General features: G+C 35.2%; 1 protein-coding gene across 1 annotated transcript in view; it reads left to right on the top strand.

Moving 5' to 3' along the window:
- The first annotated feature begins 3,505 nt into the window (after window positions 1-3,505).
- LOC138713914 (E3 ubiquitin-protein ligase AMFR-like) overlaps window positions 3,506-23,399 on the top strand; it is a 234,993-nt gene continuing 215,099 nt past the window's right edge. Inside the window, exon 1 of the mRNA XM_069846435.1 lies at window positions 3,506-4,014. Within this exon, the coding sequence (XP_069702536.1) occupies window positions 3,730-4,014 (285 nt within the window). The 5' untranslated portion in view covers window positions 3,506-3,729. The remainder of the gene's footprint in view (window positions 4,015-23,399) is intronic.

Raw genomic sequence — 23,399 nt, forward strand, 5'->3', positions numbered from 1 at the left:
AAAACGACAGCACATGTAAGTCACAAAAGTGAACTGGTACTCGTTCAATGCACGCACTATTCATAGTGCCTTCAGTCAACCTGACAGCCCTTCAGTTGTGAGATGATTTTTATAGGACGTATTTTTTGAGGTGTGGTCTCAGAGATCGTTGATTAAATACCTACCATGTAGAAATACAAGAACTATACCTAGTATCAGCCACTGAACTTCTCGTTTTTTGGATTGGTGCTTTCATATATCTGAAATAAATTTTACAAGTTAATACCTTTATAAATTAGTTGATATATGAGCCATTGAGAGCAGAAGTGGTGTAAGTCAAAAATGGGTAATGAGGATTAAAGTAAACATTCTGTAAAATACAGCGCAAAGTAGCAATTAATATTGAATTTATTTAAACTATTAGTAGTCAGTGGATAGCACGAAGGACATATTAATTGCTACTTTGCGCTGTATTTTACACAATTTTTACTTTAAACCTCATTACCCAATTTTGACTTGCACCACTTTTGCTCTGAACGGCTCATATTATGTAACTATTATTATTATTATTATTATTATTATTATTATTATTATTAGTAGTAGTAGTAGTAGTAGTAGTAGTAGTAGTAGTAGTAGTAGTAATAGTAGTAGTAGTAGTAGTAGTAGTAGTAGTAGTAGTAATAGTAGTAGTAGTAGTAGTAGTAGTAGTAGTATCAGATTATTATTATTATTATTATTATTATTATTATTATTATTATTATTATTATTATTATTATTATTATTATTATTATTATTATTATCCATAATTTCCATTATTTTCATTTATATTAAGTCTGAAAAATGATTTGGAAAATTTAGTATCCACCTCCATGCTCCGTCCAGGTCAAAAGCTCAACATTGTTAACCAGTATATATGGCCTAAATTGATCTACCCATTACAAATGGCTCCTATCCATCAGTTACCAGCAATATTCTTAGAAGATATTGATAAGTTAATCCATAGTTCTGTTAAACAAATGCTTATGTTGCCATCTGATACACCTACTAGTATGTTATATGCAAGCAAAAACTACAGAGGTTTGGGACTAGTCAGAGCATCATGGGAAGAGTTCTTGCAACACTGCAACATCTGCATCACTTTAATATTAAATGAAAATCCTTATGTAAATAGTATGCGACCTTTGATGTCTGAACTTAATTCTTCCTGTCAACATCTAAGTCTCCCTTGTCCAGTTGAACTTCGTAAATCTGTGACTAGGAAATTAAGAGAGGAATTAAGGAATGCAGAATTCGAATCATGGAAAGTAATGCCTGGAAGAGGCAGAGGTGTAGAATTGTACAGCCAAGTACCTAAAGCCAACGCCTGGATTTTTAATAAGTCTGGACTATCTACATCTGAATGGGTAACCTGCCTCAAAATGAACGCCAATTTAGCAGCAGTTAGAGGAGTACCTGGTCGCTCTTTGGACGGATCTCGGTGCAGACATGGCTGCCCGGAGACTGAAACCCTTGCCCACGTCCAAGGTCAGTGTAACAGAGGTTTACTCCTCCGAAATGCCAGACGCCATCATGTTCGATCCTTAATTGCAACTGCTTTAAGAAAAAAGTCTTGGATAGTAGAAGAGGAAGTTTTTTGCCTTGCTACTAATGGCTCCTCTAGACGTATTGACATCATAGCGTATTCCCAGACTACCAAGAAAGGATATATAATTGATCCTACCATAAGGATTGAAACGGGGAGTAGCCAGCCGGAGGATGTCAATCAAGAAAAGATCAACATTTATCTGCCAACAGTTGATTACTTCAAAGCAAAATACCAGCTTGAAGACATTGAGGTGATTGGTCTTCTTATTGCAGCTCGTGGTGTGATTCCCAAGTTCTTTGAACGCTTCAGGAAGACTTTTGAACTACCACAGACACTTACTGCTGACATCATAACTTCAGTTTTGAAACGCTCTTGCCAAATTCTGAGTCATCATATTCACTGTGTTTAATTTTTTTTATTCGCTTTCTATTCATATATGTTTATTTTAATTTTCTTTCTACAAAATTTATGTAAACTTTCAATATTGCAAAATTCATGTAGGAGAGTATACTGAGTCCTTCTGGGCTACCTCCAATGGGAGGCAGTTATTACCCAACCTTAATAACAGGCAAATATAAAAGATGCAGTAAAAGTGAAAATCATAATTTGTTTTCACTTCATGTAAAAATTGTACAATTTTAATATTGAAAACATTTATTGGATGGCAAATCCTTATTCTTAAATTTTTTTATGCGCTTTGAATGCACTATTTGCTTTTTCATAAATATTGTTTTGCGGAAGATAATCAAACAGAAGATATCATTTTCTTACAAGGGTCACATTATGAATAAGGAACTCTATCGGTATTTAATTTCGCAAATTTATCTTCTTCTTTATAAAAAAAATCCTTCTTTCAATCCAAGGACTCTCCATTTGCAAGATGTTACTCCTAAATAAAACTTCCTTTACGTCAACATCATAGTTATCAGTGTCTGTCTGCTTTTTGTAGGTCTCTTTTTCACTTATAAATTTATATTTGTTCAAGTCAAAATATTCTGCGACATTGTTATCAGTACCAGTAGGCCTATCAGTATACAGACATCCCATGGAAAATGTTCTAGACTGTAACAGTTTATTAGGACGACAACCTACCAGGATGATGATGACGATGATGATGATTTGGTGCATTTGTATATGATTTTCGCATTTATGTTAATTCTGTATTTTTTTCTAAGTACAATGTTATGATACTTGTCAATCGCCTTAGTTACCAGTAATACCTTCCAATCATCATCATCATCATCATCATCATCATCATCATCATCATCATCATGCCAGTTATTTGATTCATATTTTCAAAAAATGATGAGGTGTAGTACTCGTAAGGACTTCAAAATAAAACTAAATTAATATTTTTTCTGTGTATTGTAGTGTGAAATATTGCTAGAAATATCTACGTCATTATATGATATTGTAATGTGTTTTACAATCTAAATGTCGCCTTCAACTGCCAAATCTCAAGTAATTTTAATGAAAATGATGTAATTGGTCATAAGTTATAAAAAAAAATAAATAGATTCATTCAGTAATTCTGACAATTTGCGGTAGAGGACTCTGACACATAAGTAGCGAAAAGTCAAGCGAAAAAATGTCCGGAAGATGGCATACCTATCAATAACTGCATTTTACGTAGCCATCTTAATTTCAGTCAATTTTATGTGTCAGTAAAGTAAAACTACAAGTACGTAAAATAATATTATTCTTGAAATAATTTATTAAACGATAGTACGTTGTAATTTAATTTTGTACTTGTGATAAGCATTCAGCTATTTTGCATCATATTTCAGGTAGCAGGTTTACCAATATTACAACATTGAATGTTAGAAACATAATTTTTATTTGAATACTCCACATTTCTTGTAATTCATGCTATATTGTTAAAGTTAAAGATATTTTGTATCTATACAATAAATTTTAGATATGTCATTAGTTAAAAGTATGAACTATTGTTTTCTTAAACAGACAGTAGCCTTGTAGTGTTGGTATAGTATTATGTTGGTCACACTGTATTGAATCGGAGGACATGTCAAGATTTTTGGGAGTACAGATTGGAGTAGAATTACCGGTGAATGGATCGAACATTTTGTAATTGTGTGTTGCATATTATAACATTGATATGATTCGATACTTTTCTTCTGTATTCCGGTTGTAACAAACAGTCCAATATGCCAGTTATTCTTCTCGATAGATTACCATTACCAAGTTTACGGGCTTACACCATCATCAGTGTAGTGTTGCTGTCATGTTCAGTTTACTATGCGGTACAAGTAACGAGTGATCCAAATTGGAAAGTGAATTCGACTGCTCCAGGTTCAAATTTGGACCCAAATGAAAATGAATCGGGTAAAAGTGTATTATCTCCTTCAGCGAGTTTCCATCATAATGAGTCTCTGGGTTATCATCTCAGCCAGTTAGTGACGTTTATGATTCAAGAACCACTCTGCATATGGGTAAGAATCTGAATACTATTTGCAATATTATATTCTGTGATGTTTTCAATATTTACGTCACATGTTGTTTTACTAATACAGTACTTTATTGTTAGTGTCAACGTAATATGTATTACTGTGATGCCCGAAAGAGTTTTAAAATGTCATATCCTAATGTCTATTGTTGCGCTGTTTGATGATAGTTTTATGTCAGATGTTGATTCTTTTTGTTTACATTATAGATATCTAAACTTCCTAGTTTATGTCTGATACTCGAGTTCAATTCGTGAATACCAGCATTACTGAAATAGCCTACCGTAATACACTAATTGAGTTTTGGTTTTCTGTCATATTGAGCATAATATTGTTAGCAAATTCACTCACGTTTAGAATACTTAATTGGAATTTTTTAGTGATTAATGTAGGCTTATATGGTTTTTTGGTAGTTTCCTAGTACCCGGTACTCTTTAAATAGGTCGTTTTTATGTTACACAGTGGCTCCTTTCTGAAAAGAATTTTAATAGTTTTGCAACAACTTATGTAGGTACGACTTACCTCTAATTTATGTATTGCTCTCGAGTGAATACAGTGAGTGCGTGTAGACCTGAAATGTAAATACATTATGGAGTTTTAAGTTACAAAGATATGGGTACAGTATTTTTTTTATTTTTGTTACCTGCTTTATCAGCTTTTTATGACAGACTGCAATTGGAAATTATTTGACTTCTGACCTGCGGATTGTGACAGCACGAAAACATTTTGACGACTTTCACACTAGGTAAATTAGTACACCTGTCAAAAGTGAAGACCAGATTTCTAACAGATTAGATTGCTCTTGTAAGCTGGAGAGTCATACATGCCCATGACACTTTTTTCTGCTATCCATTCTTTAGGTTTTATGTTAGTACCGTACCCGGACATTAACTGAGGATCTTGAAACACGTACCGTATTTTAAGTTTCTTAGTTTGAAGGAGATTTATTCATATATGACAGATAGTTTTTTTTTTTCTGTGGCAATGTTTACGTTCTACAAAATATAAACAGTAGGCTGTATTAACATTCTCATTGTCGTGCTTTTGATAAGATGGTAATTCATAGCCTATAAAATTCATAATATACAGCTCTGACATTTCGAGTTTCTTTTGTTGTACCAAATAGGAATCGGAACATTTTAGTAGTATCTTATTAGGCACACAAAAATTCTGTGTAATAATCGAAGTATCTACAGTACCAAGACAACAGGCTAGGAAATTTTAAATACCGGTACAATAATTATGTATACGTACATGCGATGTATTTTTGTCATGGTCGCGATGTATGACTTCATAGGTTACGTTATCGTCACCATACCGATAACAAATTTACAAAAATACATAGTAGGCCTATTTAAATTTAACAGTGAAATTAATAAAAATCAATAATCGGTATCACATTCTTCACTTACCTCTACCTATTATAGTATACATCACGATATTGATAAAACATTCGTAAAATCAGTAATCGGTAATTTTAAAATTGGTGGATGGGCTAAGGCCCCCTATCCCTCCCGTTAACGTTTGCAGAAAAACACAAATCCACACGAATGAACATAAGAAAAGAGATTAATGGAAACAAAAGGAATGCGTCAAACCAAGAATATCTCTGGTAGAAAACTTTAAACCTGGCTACTGTACTATCAGATAAGAAAAATATTGAGCTGAACATTAGACGCGAAATATACAGGGTGTATCTAAATTGGTGTCAAATATTTTGGAGACGTGTTTCTAATATAAAAACAATTTAAAAAGTTAATAAGAACATGGGTCTGAAAACCATTCGTTAGGGAGTTATTAAAGGATTTGTCCCTTCATTAACCGCTGATTGTTTGATGATTTTTTGTTTGTTTGTATTTTTTAGAGCAAAGAAATCAGAAGAAAATGTATTATGTGGGTGAACAGAACGAAATAATTTGCATCATTTAATTGATGATGTGCTTCTGGACGTCATCCAACGAATGTGTTTTAACATGATGCTGCTCCAGCTCATTTCAGTCTGATAGTTCGTAATTTTTTTAATGATCGATTTCCCCAAAGATGTATTGATCGAAGGGGAGTCATTGCATGGCCTGCTCGATCGCCTGATTTGAATCCAATGGATTTCTTCGTCTGGTTTATGCGACTCCTGTACTTAATGTTGATATTCTGAGAGCGTATGCAAACTGTATTTCACGAAATACGAAACACTCCAGGAATTTTCAACAGAGCACGCCAGAGCATGTAACGCAGGTTTAGGGGACACATCGAAGCAGGAGGAAGCCACTCCGAGCAATTTTTGTAACATTAAATTTTGTCTTGTAACTCTGAAATAAATTATTTTGAGATCAATGTTCATATGAACTTTGTGTAATGTTTTGGTGTTAGGAACACGTCCCCGAAATATTTGACACCAATTTAGATACACCCTGTATTATGCCTCTGTGATACGTAACGTGGTTTGTCATCTTATTGCAGCGCGGGAACAATCCTACGTGCGTTCGGTACAGTCTGTTAATATGGAAATTAGTTTCCATTATGAAGACAGGCATTGAATTCTCATAAAGTAATGCAGTTTTGTGATATCTGTTCATGATTTTAACATATTTCACTTCTGTCTAAACTATCATATACGATCTACATTTCGATAAGGAATTTCGAACTAATTTCTAGCGCTTACATCAACACTAGCCAATAGGAGAAGGCGTATGATTTAGTATCATGATATGGTACTCCACCCTTTTGCTTACCTTAATATTTTTCTTATCTGGGACTCAGTATAGTGTTACATTTTTTTACACTTCCTACATTTCCACAGATGACATTTCGTACGAGACTCAGACACAGGAACCAATTTCATATTTCCGTTACCACGAACACAAACACAATTTGTGATTAGACCAAGGGACGAGCAGTATCACAGTACATAAGCATATCGATATCACCAATCGATTCATAAAAATACAGATACCGACATTACAAAAGTAAAATATGTATCGAAATATATCGCAATTAATTAGCAACCACGAGCAAAGAAAAAAAAAGTAGTAGACTTTATAATTTTGTTACGTACCTATACTAATTTCTGAAACAAACCATGCCATATGGAGTGATTATGTGTGTCAGCGAATTAGTTTTTATGTCTTATTAAACTAGTAAGTTACACAACTACTTAAAGTCAAAACTCAGACCATCAAATCTAAAATTTAATACTGGCTACGTGATGAATGTTTGATAGGTTGGGTTATTTTATACCATTGTTAAATGAAGAGTCCACTGCAAGAATGATGGATGTCATTTGGAATACATTTTGCAGGAGAAGCAATTGAAAGTTTGAAATGCTTAGCGCTCAAAGCTTAACTGTGATTTTCCGATCATTACTGGACAATGACTATGAGTGTTAATGCCATATAACTCTGTATGTACATTCTAAGGGTGCTATTCATAGACATTTCGCAGCACGCGATACGGGCGTACAAAGCTAGCCCCGGCTATCCACTGGTTGGTTACTTGTACAGAATTCAAATCATATCCTATCTCTAACACTGGTTTATGAATATGAAAAACGCTGATCATCCACCGGAAACCCGCGCTAAAAATGTCTATGAATACGGCCCTATATGTCTTAAGCTATGCATTGACAGTCTTGGTTCATTTTCGACAAGAAAGTGACATCTATCATTCTTGCAGTGGACTCTTCAAATCTGTTAGTAGTTACTGCTAAACGACATTTTTCATGTTATATTTACATATTGCATTATCTTAGAGCAACAGTAACAAATATAAATGACACTCGGGAGGAAATTAAACGCAGAATAAATATGGGAAGTGCCTGTTATTATTCGGTTGAGAAGGTTTTGTCATCTAGTCTGTTGTCAAAAAATCTTAAAGTTAGAATTTATAAAACAGTTATATTACCGGTTGTTCTGTATGGTTGTGAAACTTGGACTCCCACTTTGAGAGAGGAACAGAGATTAAGGGTGTTTGAGAATAAGGTTCTTAGGAAAATATTTGGCATATACATCTTGATTACACAACTTTTAATACTGTATCACTTCGGAATATGTATGATAAGAACTTCCTTGTGTTAAATTTTAACGTACGGTACCTTGTTAACATGTTTCGACCTATTTTCGGTCATCTTCAGAACTGATCGTTGTTGGTCTTGGCGCACCCACACAGGAAACAAGAGGCGCCAAGACCAACAACGACCAGTTCCGAAGATGACCGAAAATAGGTCGAAACATGTTAACAAGGTACGTTAAAATTTAACACAAGAAAGTTCTTATCATACATATTCCGAAAATATTTGGGGCTAAGAGGGATGAAGTTACAGGAGATTGGAGAAAGTTACACAACGCAGAACTGCACGCATTGTATTCTTCGCCTGGTATAATTAGGAACATTAAATCCAGACGTTTGAGATGGGCAGGGCATGTAGCATGTATGGGAAAATCCAGAAATGTATATAGAGTGTTAGTTGGGAGACCGGAGAGAAAAAGACTTTTGGGGAGGCCGAGACGTAGATGGGAAGATAATATTAAAATGATTTGAGGGAGGTGGGATATGATGATAGAGATTGGATTAATCTTGCACAGGATAGAGACCGATGGCGGGCTTATGTGAGGGCGGCAATGAACTTGTGGGTAACTCAGGATAGCCGGCTCTTAGAATCGAATTGGCTGTAAAATGAATTCAGTCTTAACTGAAATTTAAGGGATATTTTGTAATGTTTGCGTAGCATATGCAGTCCATTTGGGGAGGGGGAAGGGAAGCCCCTTTCTCCAGCTCAGAAGCTGGAGTTCCGATCGCTGAATGCTGTGGTAGATCTTGGTCGTTTTCACCAGATACCTGATACTGTCAGTTCCATGATTCTTACGTTGTAGCTTATCTTACCGACTCTGCAGATTCTCATAATTATCAGGGCCTGCATTACCTAAGCTGCAGTGATGCTGACAGGCTACATTGAAAGGTAACACTACAAAGTCGAGTGCAACGACCTCTGCTACGAGCCCGCAGGGTAAATGGGAAGGGATGTGTTGAGGACAACCGGTGCATATTGTGCTGTACTTGTCAGTTTAGTTAAAGTATAGTCCAGGTCAGCTCACGTCATACCCTAAGGGTGAAACCTAACCATTTTCCCCCCATTACTACATATGCTAGTGGATTGTGATGATTTTCTAGTTTGCAGGTTGAATTTTCTTTTGCCAACTTCGTTTCGAATTTCGATACTGACAAATACTACAAATGGTAGTGATTTTGTAACTGGTATGTTGGGAGCTGAGACAAAAATCGACAATATTTGTCGGTACTGGAGTTCCATGAAATTAAAATTGTACTAGATTTCTGAGCCTGTTACTGGGAACTAGTGAAATTTGAACATGCTAATAACTAATAAGTAATCAATATCATTATTAATATTAATCTATACTAATAATAAATCTGTAGCCGAAATTTTTCTGGTAATTTTCGATTTTCCAAAAATAATTGGTCCTAACATATATAATTAACCACCCTAAAACCGAAAATCGCTTTTTTGAAATTTTTGTTTGTATGTCTGTCTGTCTGTCTGTCTGTCTGTTACCTTTTCACGCGATAATGGATGAACGGATTTTGATGAAAATTGGAATATAAATTATGTTCGCTGTAACTTAGATTTTAGGCTATATGGCATTCAAAATACATTATTTAAAAAGGGTCTTATAAAGAGGCCTGAATTAAATAAATCGAAATAGGCTGTCTCGCTTATTATTGATTTTTGTGAAAAATGTTACATAACAAAAGTTTCTTTAAAAATAATTTGCGATAAGTTTTATTCCTTGAAAAATTTTGATAGGACTGATATTTAATGAGATAAATGAGTTTTAAAATTAAAATAAACTGCCATCTAAGGCCGTATAATGAAATAAACAAATGACTTGGTCTATAAGGGGCCTTGGACAGCAACAATCGAAAGCTATGAAAGATAGCCTACAGAGAATGTTTCTGTGTTTGTCTGAAGTAATATCGGAAGCTAAATTAACCGATTTGTATAATTAATTATTTCACCATTAGAAAGTGTAGTTTCTCTAGATGGACATAATGCTATAATGTTATTACAGTAACTTCTGATATAATATAATATAATATAATATAATATAATATAATATAATATAATATAATATAATATAATATAATATAATATAATATAATATAGTATAATATAATATAATATAATATAATATAATATAATATAATATAATATAATATAATATAATATAATATATGTAATGTAATATTATATGATAGGTATAATTTAAGTTATTTGAAGGGTTCAGAACCATAGTGGGCCAAACGCCATTTACTGAATATGTAGAAAACAAGGGTTAAAATTATTACCATAATTCAATGGAAACCTATAACAAGTAAAATAAAGTATACACATTAAATGTAAATGATGTCAATGTTCATTAAACTATGGTTGCATGTAATAAAAATTAGAAACATGTTAAAGGAATTGTCATTGCACCAATGAGTGGTCTCTGGACCAAAATGATCGCATTTTAATTATTTAAATACAATTTAAATTAAGTAACATATTAAACGATTTATCCTTCTATCAAACACGAATGTTCCCTGGATCAAACGTCCTATTTTAATTATGTAATTACTTTATATTTATTTCTAACTGGTGCAGCGGAGCGCACGGGTACGGCTAGTACATAATAGTTATTTTATGTGTTGCGTTGTGGTTATAATTCAAGACTATAGTCAGGTAAGTTTTCGGAGTTAGTACTAATAATTTCGTGTGATCAAACAAAATACATTTTTAGGTTAGGTCTCGTGAGTCAATTGTTTACTCTAACCAATGAATTTCGTATTGCCAGACAAAATATTTGACATGTTGATCCCTTTCTCCTATAGTTTACCTACGAAAATATATTACAAATTGATGAATTATTTAGAATAACCTTCCAACATAAAGTACGGTAAGTAAATAAGTCATTTAGTATGAAGGATCGTGTGATATCTTGTAACAGTTGGCAACACTGACAAGACGGCAATATTTGCTGTTTTGGAACTGTTGTTATGTGACCCTCACTAATAGTAATGGAACACAAGGTCCGCCGCTGTGGTGTAACGGTTAGCACGATTTTGATTGTCGTCATCAAAAACCTATGTACTTACTCTTGAAATTATTTCGCATACCTATTTTGAGTTCAATACAATTATTATTAATCGAAATTAAAACCAGTAGAATATGAACACCACTGCCATAATGTATAAGAAAGTCTTACGAAATAAATGTTATGTTCGTACACCATCACAACCACCACCACCACCACCACCATTATTATTATAATCATCAAATGTAATTTTAAGTCCATGCTTTTAACAGGTCTTGCACACGAGCGTGTTGTGTATGTGTGATATGTAGGTAATTATATTTTGTGCGAGATCGTGCGTATTTGCTTGTTTTCCGCACAGAACCAATACGCGGTAAGTGTGAAATACCACATTCAGTATTCCCAACGTAACACACATACCAATTCCCCTCTTCTTACCGCTTAAGCGCGACATTCATTTTACTGATTTAGGCTTTTAACATATTATTTTTAGAGACGTTTAACATAGTAATAATTATAAATTGGAAACTTACCACTGCAATTTCACCTAAATTGCACTGTTAATTATTGTTTTTAAACATTTTCAAAAATTAAGTAAACTCTACAACTCCACTAAAGTTACTGCATTCGTGATACAAGTAACATTAAGGAAGCCGTGAAAAAATCAACAAGATTCCAGATGCGGATGTTATTACTGCAATATGTTATATAAATAATATTGTTAAAATATTACTCGTAAAATGAAAAATAAATCATTACATAACCTTACCGTTTGTTTTAAGTTCGCATTTATAGACTGGGGGAAAAGAAAGACAGACGTATATCACGGCCTGCTGGAGTATAGTAAACACAGAAAACATTTTATAGCAACAATGTTGAAGAAAGATATTTTGGTTTTCCGAAGTTGCCGTCATTAAACAGAAACCAACATGGAGATTTCATTGCAAGTAATTAGAAATTCGTCTTTCAGGTATGTAATAAACGATCTTCGCACAAAATAATGTACGATACACGAGCGGTATGTTTGTTTTCATGTTCTCGGAAATTAAAAAAGCTCAACTACGTTTCGCTTTTTCAATCTTTTCCTCGACCATGAAAACGTCAACATACCGCTCTTGTAACGTATATTACTATTGTGCGAGATCGTGCGTATTTGCTTGGTTTCCGCACAAAACCAATCCGCGGAAAGTCTAAAATTCCACATTCAGTATTCCCAACCTAAGACACATAACAATTTCCCTCTTCTTACCGCTTAAGTGACATATTGATTTTACTGCTTTAGGCTTTTAACATATTATTTTTAGAGACGTTCAATATAGTAATAATTATAAATTGGAAACTTACCACTGCAATTTCACCTAAATTGCACTGCTAATTATTGTTTTTAAATATTTGCAAAAATTAAGTAAACTCTACAACTCCACTAAAGTTACTGCATTTCGTGATGCATGTAACATTAAGGAAGCCGTTTGTTTTAAGTTTGCATTTATACACTGGGTGGGGGGGGGGAAGACAGACGTATATCACGGTCTGCTGGAGTATAGTAAACACAGAAAACATTTTAAAGCAACAATGTTGAAGATAGATATTTTTGTTTTCCAAAATTGCCGTCATTGAACAGAAACCAAGATGGAGATTTCATTGCAACTAATTAGAAATTCCTCTTTCAGGTATGTAATAAACGATCTTCGCACAAAATAATGTACGATACACGAGCGGTATGTTTTCTTTCAGTTCTCGGAAATTAAAAAAGCTCAACTACGTTTCGCTTTTTCAATCTTTTCCTCGAACATGAAAACTTCAACATACCGCTCTTGTAACGCATATTACTGTTTATTTTCCATCACCATTCTGAAGACATCGTAGCACTAGTTCTTCGTATTGGGTTTTTTCCGAGGTTTTCCCCAACCGTAAGGCGAATGTTAGGTAATTATTGCTGATTCTCGGCCTCATCTCGCCAAATACCATCTCGTTATCACTAATCCCATCGACGCAACATAACATAGTAGTTGATATAGTGTCAATAAATAACGAACTAAAAAAAGTCTATGTTCCCTTCTGCAAGGTAAAGAAAATTCAGTTCTTTGCTAACTTTTTTGCGCTAGTTACGCGGTCGCACCTGTTCTTCGTGTGAACCGCTATTTATTTTCGTACAAGGCTGAACAGTAGTCGGATTTGTTTATTTCTGTTAGTCTGTGTCTGGTGACAACTCACAGCTGTAATGTCCTTGTAATGAATTTATCTGGTACCTAACTTTCCAAACCACATAGGAGTGCAGGAACGGCCAAATTAAGAAAAACTCATCATGGCACCTTTTATTACTTTATACTGTAATTTAATTATGTACACACCACATGCACACACAGACAGACAGACAGACAGACAGACAGACAGACAGACACGGGGTGAACCCTATGAATGAAACTACAGAGTGATTTATATAGAACTGACACATTTCTTTCTTTAATTATTCCGTTGGAAATTCATTCAATGACCCAATTTAGCACCAAATTAAGCAGAATGTTCTGGAGTTTCGATTCCTTGTCACTAGATGCGCAGATGTTTATGTTTTATTCCTATTGTTGGCAGCACTAGATGCGCAGATGTTTATGTTTTATTCCTATTGTTGGCAGCACTAGATGCGCAGATGTTTATGTTTTATTCCTATTGTTGGCAGCACTAGATGCGCAGATGTTTATGTTTTATTCCTATTGTTGGCAGCACTAGATGCGCAGATGTTTATGTTTTATTCCTATTGTTGGCAGCACTAGATGCGCAGATGTTTATGTTTTATTCCTATTGTTAGCAGCTGTTTTCGACATTTTGTGTCAACGTGCAAATGCAGTACACGTTAAATCAACGACTCTTCCTTGTGAAGCAATACTGGATTACGAATTCAATTACAGCTACTCAAAGGGCATACCAGAGAGAATTTGATGTTCGCAATCCTCCCAAAAGAAACACAATACTGAGACTGGTAAACAAATTGGAAACAACTGGATCTCTGGTGAGTGAAAAGGGCAAGCATCGTTCATCTAGGCTTCCCACGGTTGTTGTTGACGTAAGAGCACGACTGGAGCTGAGTCAAGGATATTTTCAGCAAGATGGCGCTACATGCCATACATAAAATGAATCCATGGAACTAATTGCAAGTTTCTTTGACGACCGAATAATTTCCAGGAACCTGTGGCCACCGAGATCTCCGGATTTGACAATGCCGGACTTCTTTTTATGGGGTTACTTAAAAGACAGGGTTTACGCCACACGTCCCCAGACATTGGACGATCTGAAGCACAACATCACACAGGAGATTCAAGCTATTGACAACAGAGTCCTCCAACGAATGGCTAGTAACATGGAACGACGTGTTGAGTTGTGCCTTATGCAGGATGGAGGACATTTTCAACATTTGCTATAGAGGTAAATAATCTCCCAAAATTCCTCTACATTTTAAGTATAATAAGTTGTCGCTAGCACAATTCGTTTTGAAACAATTAATGAAAGAAATGTGTCAGTTCTATATAAATCACTCTGTATTATCCCTTACAGTGATAGAGTAAAAAATCTAGGAATTTATATAGACAAAAACTTAAGTTGGAATACTCAAATCACACACATATGTAAAATAATTTTTATGAAAATTCACTCACTAAAAAGAATCCGAAATTTTCTTCCGTTGCTTCTCAAGAAGAATTTAGTGCAGTCGCTCTTGATGCCTCATTTTGATTACTGTGACACTCTCTACACTGACCTTAACATGAGACTGACAGACAGACTACAGCGTGTTCATAATGCATGCGTTCGATTTATTTGCAACGTCCGTAGATCTGGCCGTATCACACCTTCACTAAATATGCTGTCCTGGGTCCGTCTCAAAGAGCGAAGAACTATTCACTCTCTCACTTTACTCTTCAATATTCTTCAAACCTCTAACCCTAGCTACTTAGCTTCTCGTTTTCAACATTTGTCCTCATATCACGAAATAGATACTCGCTCACAACACCATATCACACTCTCCATTCCTAAACACAGAACATCCTTCTACTCTTCATCCTTCAACGTCTCTGCAGCTCATCTCTGGAACTCTCTACCACAACATGTCAGAGACTGTCGGACATTGGCTAGTTTCAAAAATAAATTAAAATTGCACTTTTTGAATTAGATTCCTTTCAGTTATAAGCCCTTTTCTCTGCCATAGTTTTGTAAAAATATAGGGTATATATTTCTTTTTCCTTCTTTTCCCCTTTTTGTTCTCTTTATCAGCCGATGAATTTATTAGCATAGCCATTTTATCGTGAATTTTATTTAATTTTCATATTTCTTTTCTTTTTTATTATAATTTTATTACATTCCATTTTGATATATTCTTCCTTACGTTTTTCCATATTAACCCTTTGTACTAAATGAGTTGCTTTCACTATATTCCAATGTATTTTACTTTCTTTTTTTATTATGGTATTATTTTCACGTTGTTTAGTGTCGATTTTATTATGCTATTATTATTATTATTATTATTATTATTATTATTATTATTATTATTATTTTGTAATACGTTAGTATTCTATTCTTTAACTTTTTGTTAAATTTTAACTGCTTGTATACTTTGTGACCTGGTAGAGTGTAAGAGAAGGCCCTATGGCCTTAACTCTGCCAGTATAAATAAAGAATTATTATTATTATTATTATTATTATTATTATTATTATTTGTAATACGTTAGAATTGTGTTCTTTAACTTTTTGTTAAATTTTCACTGCTTGTATACTTTGTGACCTGGAAGAGTGTAAGACAAGGCCCTATGGCCTTAACTCTGCCAGTATAAATAAAGAATAAAATTATTATTATTATTATTATTATTATTATTAAGTAATGTCATTAATTTCAAGGGGTTGTTCTTTGAGATATTTGAAACAAAAAGTTTAACACAGTTTTGCTGGTTTTTATTTCCTTTTCCAGAATAAAATTGTTTTATATGAAACATTCCATTGCGCGTTTTGAGAAAGCCAATGATTTAATTCAAGTTATCAAGTGACGTTTATACTCTTAAAGTTGTTTCAAGTATCTTTTCAAGTCGAGTAAAAGCTAGAAAGGGATTCAGGTAACTTGACCCGACCGGGATTCGAACCCGGGCCACCTGGTTTCGCGGCCAGACGCGCTATTATTACTCCACATGGCTTAACATGTAGCTGAATAATTGAGGAATGGATGATGATGATGAGAAGTCCAATGTGACGTTATTTCGTATTTATTTATTATTAGCTTGGAGCTCCACAGACCGCGCCTTCTTGTTCATTAGGAAGTTGTAGACGCGACTGCATGCTGCACAATTAACTACGCTAAATCGCTGGAATTGAGCAGCCACCCACGCATTGTCTGCAATGGAAGCAGACTGTACGGCGGTCTCAGAGGTGAAGTGTTGCGTGAATGTGTATTGCTTCTTACCCTTATCAGGAAGTGGGTTGCAATTGCTGGGAAATAATTCGTTCATATAGCATAAAAACTCGGCTGCTGTAAATACACTTTATTTGAAATTGATGAGTTTTTTTTTACTGACCTTGAAACCATTTGTGCCATTGCTTGCATGCTTACGCAGGATGTCAATGTTTTTTTATTCCACGGTCGAGTAGCTCTGTTGGTAGACCAGTTGTCTAGGCACTGCAGTCGTGGCGAAAAGGCCATGGTGCGCCGAGCCACTGTGTAAGCTGCAACGTGCATAGCACCTATGGAGGGAGGCGGACACCCGAAGGGGAAGTTAATGTTTGGGACGTGTAACGAAGAAAGAAATGAACAAGAAAACATAGGACACATTATCACAACCTAAAATTAACTGTCTTCAGAATGTCTCTGCGACAGAGTTTCAAAATCAGGAATTATGTCACTTACTGCCAATCGTAGTTGATCACGAAGGTATTCGTCTGTCAGTCGTGATCTAAATTTGATTTTTACTATTTTCATTGTTGAAAATAATTTTTCACAAACGTAAGTTACAGCGAACATGGCTTCAACGGAGCAAGCGAAAGAACGAAGCTTCCAAATATTTATTTTTTGCCAAAGATTTGAAAAGTTCAATATCTGTCAAGTCCTTACATCTAGCTTTCATTTAACGTCACATTGTAAATCTGTGAGTTTAAATTGAAGATCTAACCGCATTATTCGTACATCTGCTGTAAAAGAATCTACGTACAGAGATGATGATAATAATAATAATAATAATAATAATAATAATAATAATAATAACAACACTTAACCTTTTAATGTTTCATCAGTAACATGTAGTAACTTATAATGCCGTTTTATGTTATACAACCGTTTTCCTAGTAATATTTGTGAACAAATCATACATTTAATATTTTCATCATATTGTAAGCAAAAGAATGCGTCCTCCCATCCTACTTGAAACTTTCGTTTTTTGTAGAGGTACATGGTTTCGAGAGAGACATTGGACGATACGCCACTCGCAGGTCCGAGACAAATACAAATAGAACGGAGTTTGACTCCAGTGAGTAAGAGGGTGGGGGTTGTAGGTAGGAAGCGAGAGAAAAGCACTGCGAGCCACAATGTGCTCGTGAGTCGCATTTTCGCCGCGGCTGACGTACTGGAAGGTCCCGAGTTCAAACCCGGGTGGTGGCAGGATTTTTATCGTTGCCAAAACTTGCAGTACGGCCCCAGGATTCACTCAGCCACTTGTCAAATTGAGTAAGAGTTTTTTTTGAGAGTAAAGGCGGTCGGAGCTGGAGAGATACGGTGCGAAGAAGCAATACCAAACATTTCCGAGTGAATAATGATTTTTATAATTAATAATAATGATAATAATAATAATAATAATAATTCACATTTACAATGATTCAAGTGACGCCCTTAACTTGACATTGCATTTTGATTAACTTATATAATTAATTTGCGTAATTAAAATAAAATTAACTTCAAAACTAGCAGTATGATTAAGCTGAAAATTTGCACACGCCATATTCTTAATGTAAAACATTTCAAAACATTACAAAACTAAATCCTAATGTCCCTTAAAACGAAAAGAAAATGTCTTTGGTTTGGAGTTGATCTCGTTTTCTTATTTGAGAGCACTCTTTTTCTAATGCTGGGAACATTTTTACGGCATAACAATGTTGAATATTTCGCCGAATCACACACACTGTAAGTCCAATTCAAGGACTTCAGTTTCTTAGAACTCGTTTTCCTCGAGACCTCATTTCTTATCATGAATATTTGCTAATTTCGACTGCTTTCTTATTTTACAAAACATGATTCAGACTTATCGGTGTGGTTCTGTAACATGGCCAGTGGGATACTTCAAATTCCTGGTTGATTTTTATTTATGGAAGTACTTTATTACATTTCGTATTACTTCACGATCTTTGATGTGAATAGCAGTGTCGAAGCTAAAGTGTAAATACTAGGTAGGCCGAAAAAATCTCTTTACCGTTTACAGGGTGTTAGAAAGTAACGTTTACAACGTTTCAGAGATAATACAGGAGGTAAAATCAAATATCTTTTGTAAATGACAAAACTTTGGCAGATGCACCGTTTATTGTGTACGTAAGTGTCAGTATAATCCATAAAGAACAAAACCAATTGTTATTTTAGAGGTGGTGTTCAAACTGCTGTCCATTGAAGGCATTGCACAACTGGTACCTTCGTACTATGGAGTGTCTGCAACGCTCAAAAAGGCCAACATTGTCTCTAATAACATGTGCAGATTCAACAACGCGAGCAACTAAGTCTTCTGCCGTATCGATCGGTGTCTCATACACAAAACGTTTCACGTCTCCCAACAAAAAGAAATCCAGTAGGGATAAGTCCGGTGATCGAGGTGGCCACGGTACCGGCCCACCCCTGCCAATCCAACGATCGGGGAATGTAGCATTTAGGTGGTTCTTGACACGATGATCAAAGTGTGGGGGGCGCCGTCATGCTGAAACCATATTCCGTTCTCTGATGTTCAATGGGATATTTTCTAAAAGTTCTGGTAGAACGTCGCGTAGAAAAACAAAATAATTACCACCACGGAGACTGTTAGGCAACAAATAAGGCCCTACAAGATGGTCGTGCACAAACAGAACTAACCAGTGTGTGTTGTGACGGAAGTGAAGTCATCTATCCTTCAGGGCATCTAGCGACAAAACGGCGCATCTGCTAAAGTTTTGTCAACAGTAATCTCACTAGAGGTTTTGATTTATCTAGAGAAAATCAAAACTCGACTGGGATTTAATTGACTATTACACGATTAGAAGAAAGTATATAAAGATTAGAAGTAACGAAGTACTCCAATACAATGAAATATTAATTTACTTACGAAAATACAACTGTCTTGAAGTGTATTATTGTACCATCTCAACATTACAAATATTACGCTAGATGCATGCTAGATGGCAGTAGTGAGTTATGATTACTAGCAATGCCGTCTCGTCGAGAAGTTCTCGATCTATATCACGATGGCAGTGTTACTAGTCAAGACGGCTTTGTTGATTCAGTTTCATTTTTATTAAAACAGTTGCATTGCACTTCAATTATCCGAATCCCAGTAATCAACGTCACTTGACAGATGATTTTCAATAAATCTTAATATTAAACAATCTCTGATACGTGACTATCCATAATATCATATAGCTAAAGCTATAACATAACCTAAATAATATACACAAGTGTTAGAAAAGTTTTAATTAACGACGATGACATAAAAATAAACATGAATAATTTTAAAAGGAATAATTATTGAATGTACAATTTTCAAATTTGAATGTGGTTGGTGGTTCAATTGATGTTATATTGGACGTGTGCGTAATCGAAGTGGAACTCGTTGATGTAGGCCTACATGGTGTATTCAACTTATTCAGGATTTCCGAATGGTGCTCTTCATTTATTTGTAAATAGGATTTCAGAAGATGCATAGGTATGATCAGTGATTTTTATTAATTCTTGTCCTTCAATGCCAATGCGAGTCATATTTGAAACTGCTGTGCATCGACTGGAGTGGTTTGTAATTTTCTATTTTTTTTTTTTTTTTTTTTTTTTTGACGTCCAGACCAGCGCAGTTTCAAATGTTGGCAAACAAAGAAACAAATGCTAGGGACGCGATAAAATTAAACAAGTGCTAGGGACGCGATAAAATTGTGCGATAAGCAGCCATGATTGGTTGAAATACGTCCTTTCGTACCGTTTTATTGGTCAAAAGTAGTATGACGTAGTAAAAGTATAATAGTCACTTAAAACAGATGTTTGTTTTTACCTCCTCTATCATCCCTGAAACGTCGTAAACGTTATTTTTAACACCCTGTATATTTTTATACAGCAGATGTTTTTCGGCTTTCCTATAAAACTTTTTTGTGACTCAGACCCCACAAGGAGATAATAACCACTCATTTTCACCCCCAAACAGTATACTGTACAGGTACAACAATATAACTTGTCTCAGACCACACTGTTGGCCGAGGATATTTCTTATACCATGAAAGTGATGAAAATTTATATTTTTTTCAGTGTATTGGAGGACATTTTAGACTTATTTAGACCTCTATAATTGCACCACTAACATTTTTATACATATGAAACCTGTTGCATGTTAAACAGTTTTTATGCCTTGTCAGGAAACATTTTCAATGCATTAGGAAGCTTTCAGTGTACACTGGAGTTTTTCTATTTGAGTGTGGTTGGTAATAAAAACTAATAATAGCTAGAAATGTAGCAACTTCCTGAACGTGTTAATGCGTAACCTAACCGTTTTTTTTTTCTTGAGCGATACTAGACTATAGGTTTACTCTGTTGCTGGGGTGAAATGTTGGAAAATAGCCCAGAATTCGAAACATTTGAAGACAATTTTTTAAAAAAGAAAATGTATACAGCTTTATTAACATACATTGTATTTTTTTCTCTTCGAATTTCCTAATCCTTTTTAAATGCTCCTACTAATTTAGTAGTAATAGTTCTGGCGTCTATATCTCGAATTCCACGAGAATAAATGCGACAGGCTCATGTCAGTAGATTTACTGGCATGTAAAAGAACTCCTGCGAGACAAAATTCCGGCACACCGGCAACGCTGATATAACCTCTGCAGTTGCGAGCGTCGTTAAAAATAAAACGTAACTTTAACTTTAAATGTTTTGCGTCTATAAAACAAGCAACATCTTTTGTATCTAGTATGTTTTGTAAAGATTTAACAATTTGCATAGTCAAACGTTCTTTAACTCGTGGTCTTTTTGCGCAAAAATTTACGATTCGATTAATTTTAGAAAAACCCACCATCTGAAAATGTAGCGAATATATTGCTTTGTGTGAAAATATTTTTATATTATATTTCAAACACAATAATTACTGTTTGTCCTCGAGGGGGGGATGAATTTTCTCATGAAAAAAAAAGTTATGGTTTATTTAACGATGCTCGCAACTGCAGAGGTTATATCAGCGTCGCCGGTGTGCCGGAATTTTGTCCCGCAGGAGTTCTTTTACATGCCAGTAAATCTACTGACATGAGCCTGTCGCATTTAAGCACACTTAAATGCCACCGACCTGGCCCGGGATCGAACCCGCAACCTTGGGCATAGAAGGCCAACGCTATACCAACTCGCCAACCAGGTCGACCTTTCTCATTAAAATTCGGCCAGTGTATGGGACCTGTGCCCATCTAACATGGTGAATTTGGGGAATTGCGATAGGTAGCGAAATCCGATTTCCAAAACCAGATGAAACGGCTGCAGGGGAGGAATCATCTTGCTGACCATATGTTACCTCTGTTCTGGTTTGATGATCGTTCACCTCTGCCGAGGCATGTCAGTAGTCTGTTGGTCGGCCTTGGCCCTTCCTGGGACGTCACGTCAGGATTTAATTGCTTTGTAGAGCCTTGATGTATGCTTTAAGTTTCTTATAGTGGATTACTAGCCCTCTGATGAGGTTTGATCCGGTGGGGCTGCCACCTCGGAGATCACGAACTTGCTGTCTTACATATTAATCCCATAGGAGGGAGTACAGTTTTTATTTTATCTCTGACTCTGTGCAACGTCACAGTGTTTGGTAAGGCTATACATACATACATATATATATACATACATACATATATACATACATACATACATACATACATACATACATACATACATACATACATACATACATACGTACACTCATACCAGGGGCTACCGGCGGTAGCCCAAGGAAATTACAAAAGAAAAAGTTTATAATATAACATAATGTAATAATTTTGTATTATTAGTTTTACCGTAGTAATTAAAATGAAAGTAATTGTTAGATATATTTTGTGTAATAATAGGGTCAGCGGTAGCCCAAACCCTTTAACCAGTATACGCCACTGACTCATACTTACTGTACTCCAACCACGAGAAAGTCTCCAGGGAAAGAGACGAAGCGGGGTAATGTTTGAATGAATGTTGATGTCATAAGATGTCATAAAGTCACACACGTGGGTACTCGTATCTCTATTGGCTAGCTCTCACAGCACAAATGATAACATTGATACACACATATTATACTACCCTAGTTACAAAATTAGATTACAGTTAATCTCCTGGGGTGCTATTCATAGACATTTCGCAGCACGCGCTACGAGCGTACTAAGCTAGCCCCGGCTATCCACTGATTACTTGTACAGAATTCAAATCATACCCTATCGCTAACACTGGTTTATGAATACGAAAAACGCTGATCATCCACCGGAAACCCGCGCTAAAATGTCTATGAATACTGCCCCTGGTCTTTTAATCTCTCCATACAGGAAATAACACATGCAGGAGGGCGCATGGTTTTTAAACTGACGTTATAACGGTAATATTATCTATCTACTGCGTTCCAATAGATGACGCAATAGTAAGCACATTCCTTTCACGGTTAATCTCCTGGTCTTTTAATCTCTCCATACAGGAAATAACATGCAGGAGAGCGCTTGGTTTTTAAACTGACGTTATAATGGTAATATTATCTATCTACTTCGTTCCAATAGATGACGCAATAGTAAGCACATTCCTTTCACGGTTAATCTCCTGGTCTTTTAATCTCTCCATACAGGAAATAACATGCAGGAGAGCGCTTGGTTTTTAAACTGACGTTATAATGGTAATATTATCTATCTACTTCGTTCCAATAGATGACGCAATAGTAAGCACATTCCTTTCACGGTTAATCTCCTGGTCTTTTAATCTCTCCATACAGGAAATAACATGCAGGAGAGCGCATGGTTTTTAAACTGACGTTATAATGGTAATATTATCTATCTACTTCGTTCCAATAGATGACGCAATAGTAAGCACATTCCTTTCACGGTTGATCT

The sequence above is a fragment of the Periplaneta americana genome, chromosome 14, assembly GCF_040183065.1.
Source record: "Periplaneta americana isolate PAMFEO1 chromosome 14, P.americana_PAMFEO1_priV1, whole genome shotgun sequence".
NCBI lineage: Eukaryota > Metazoa > Arthropoda > Insecta > Blattodea > Blattidae > Periplaneta > Periplaneta americana.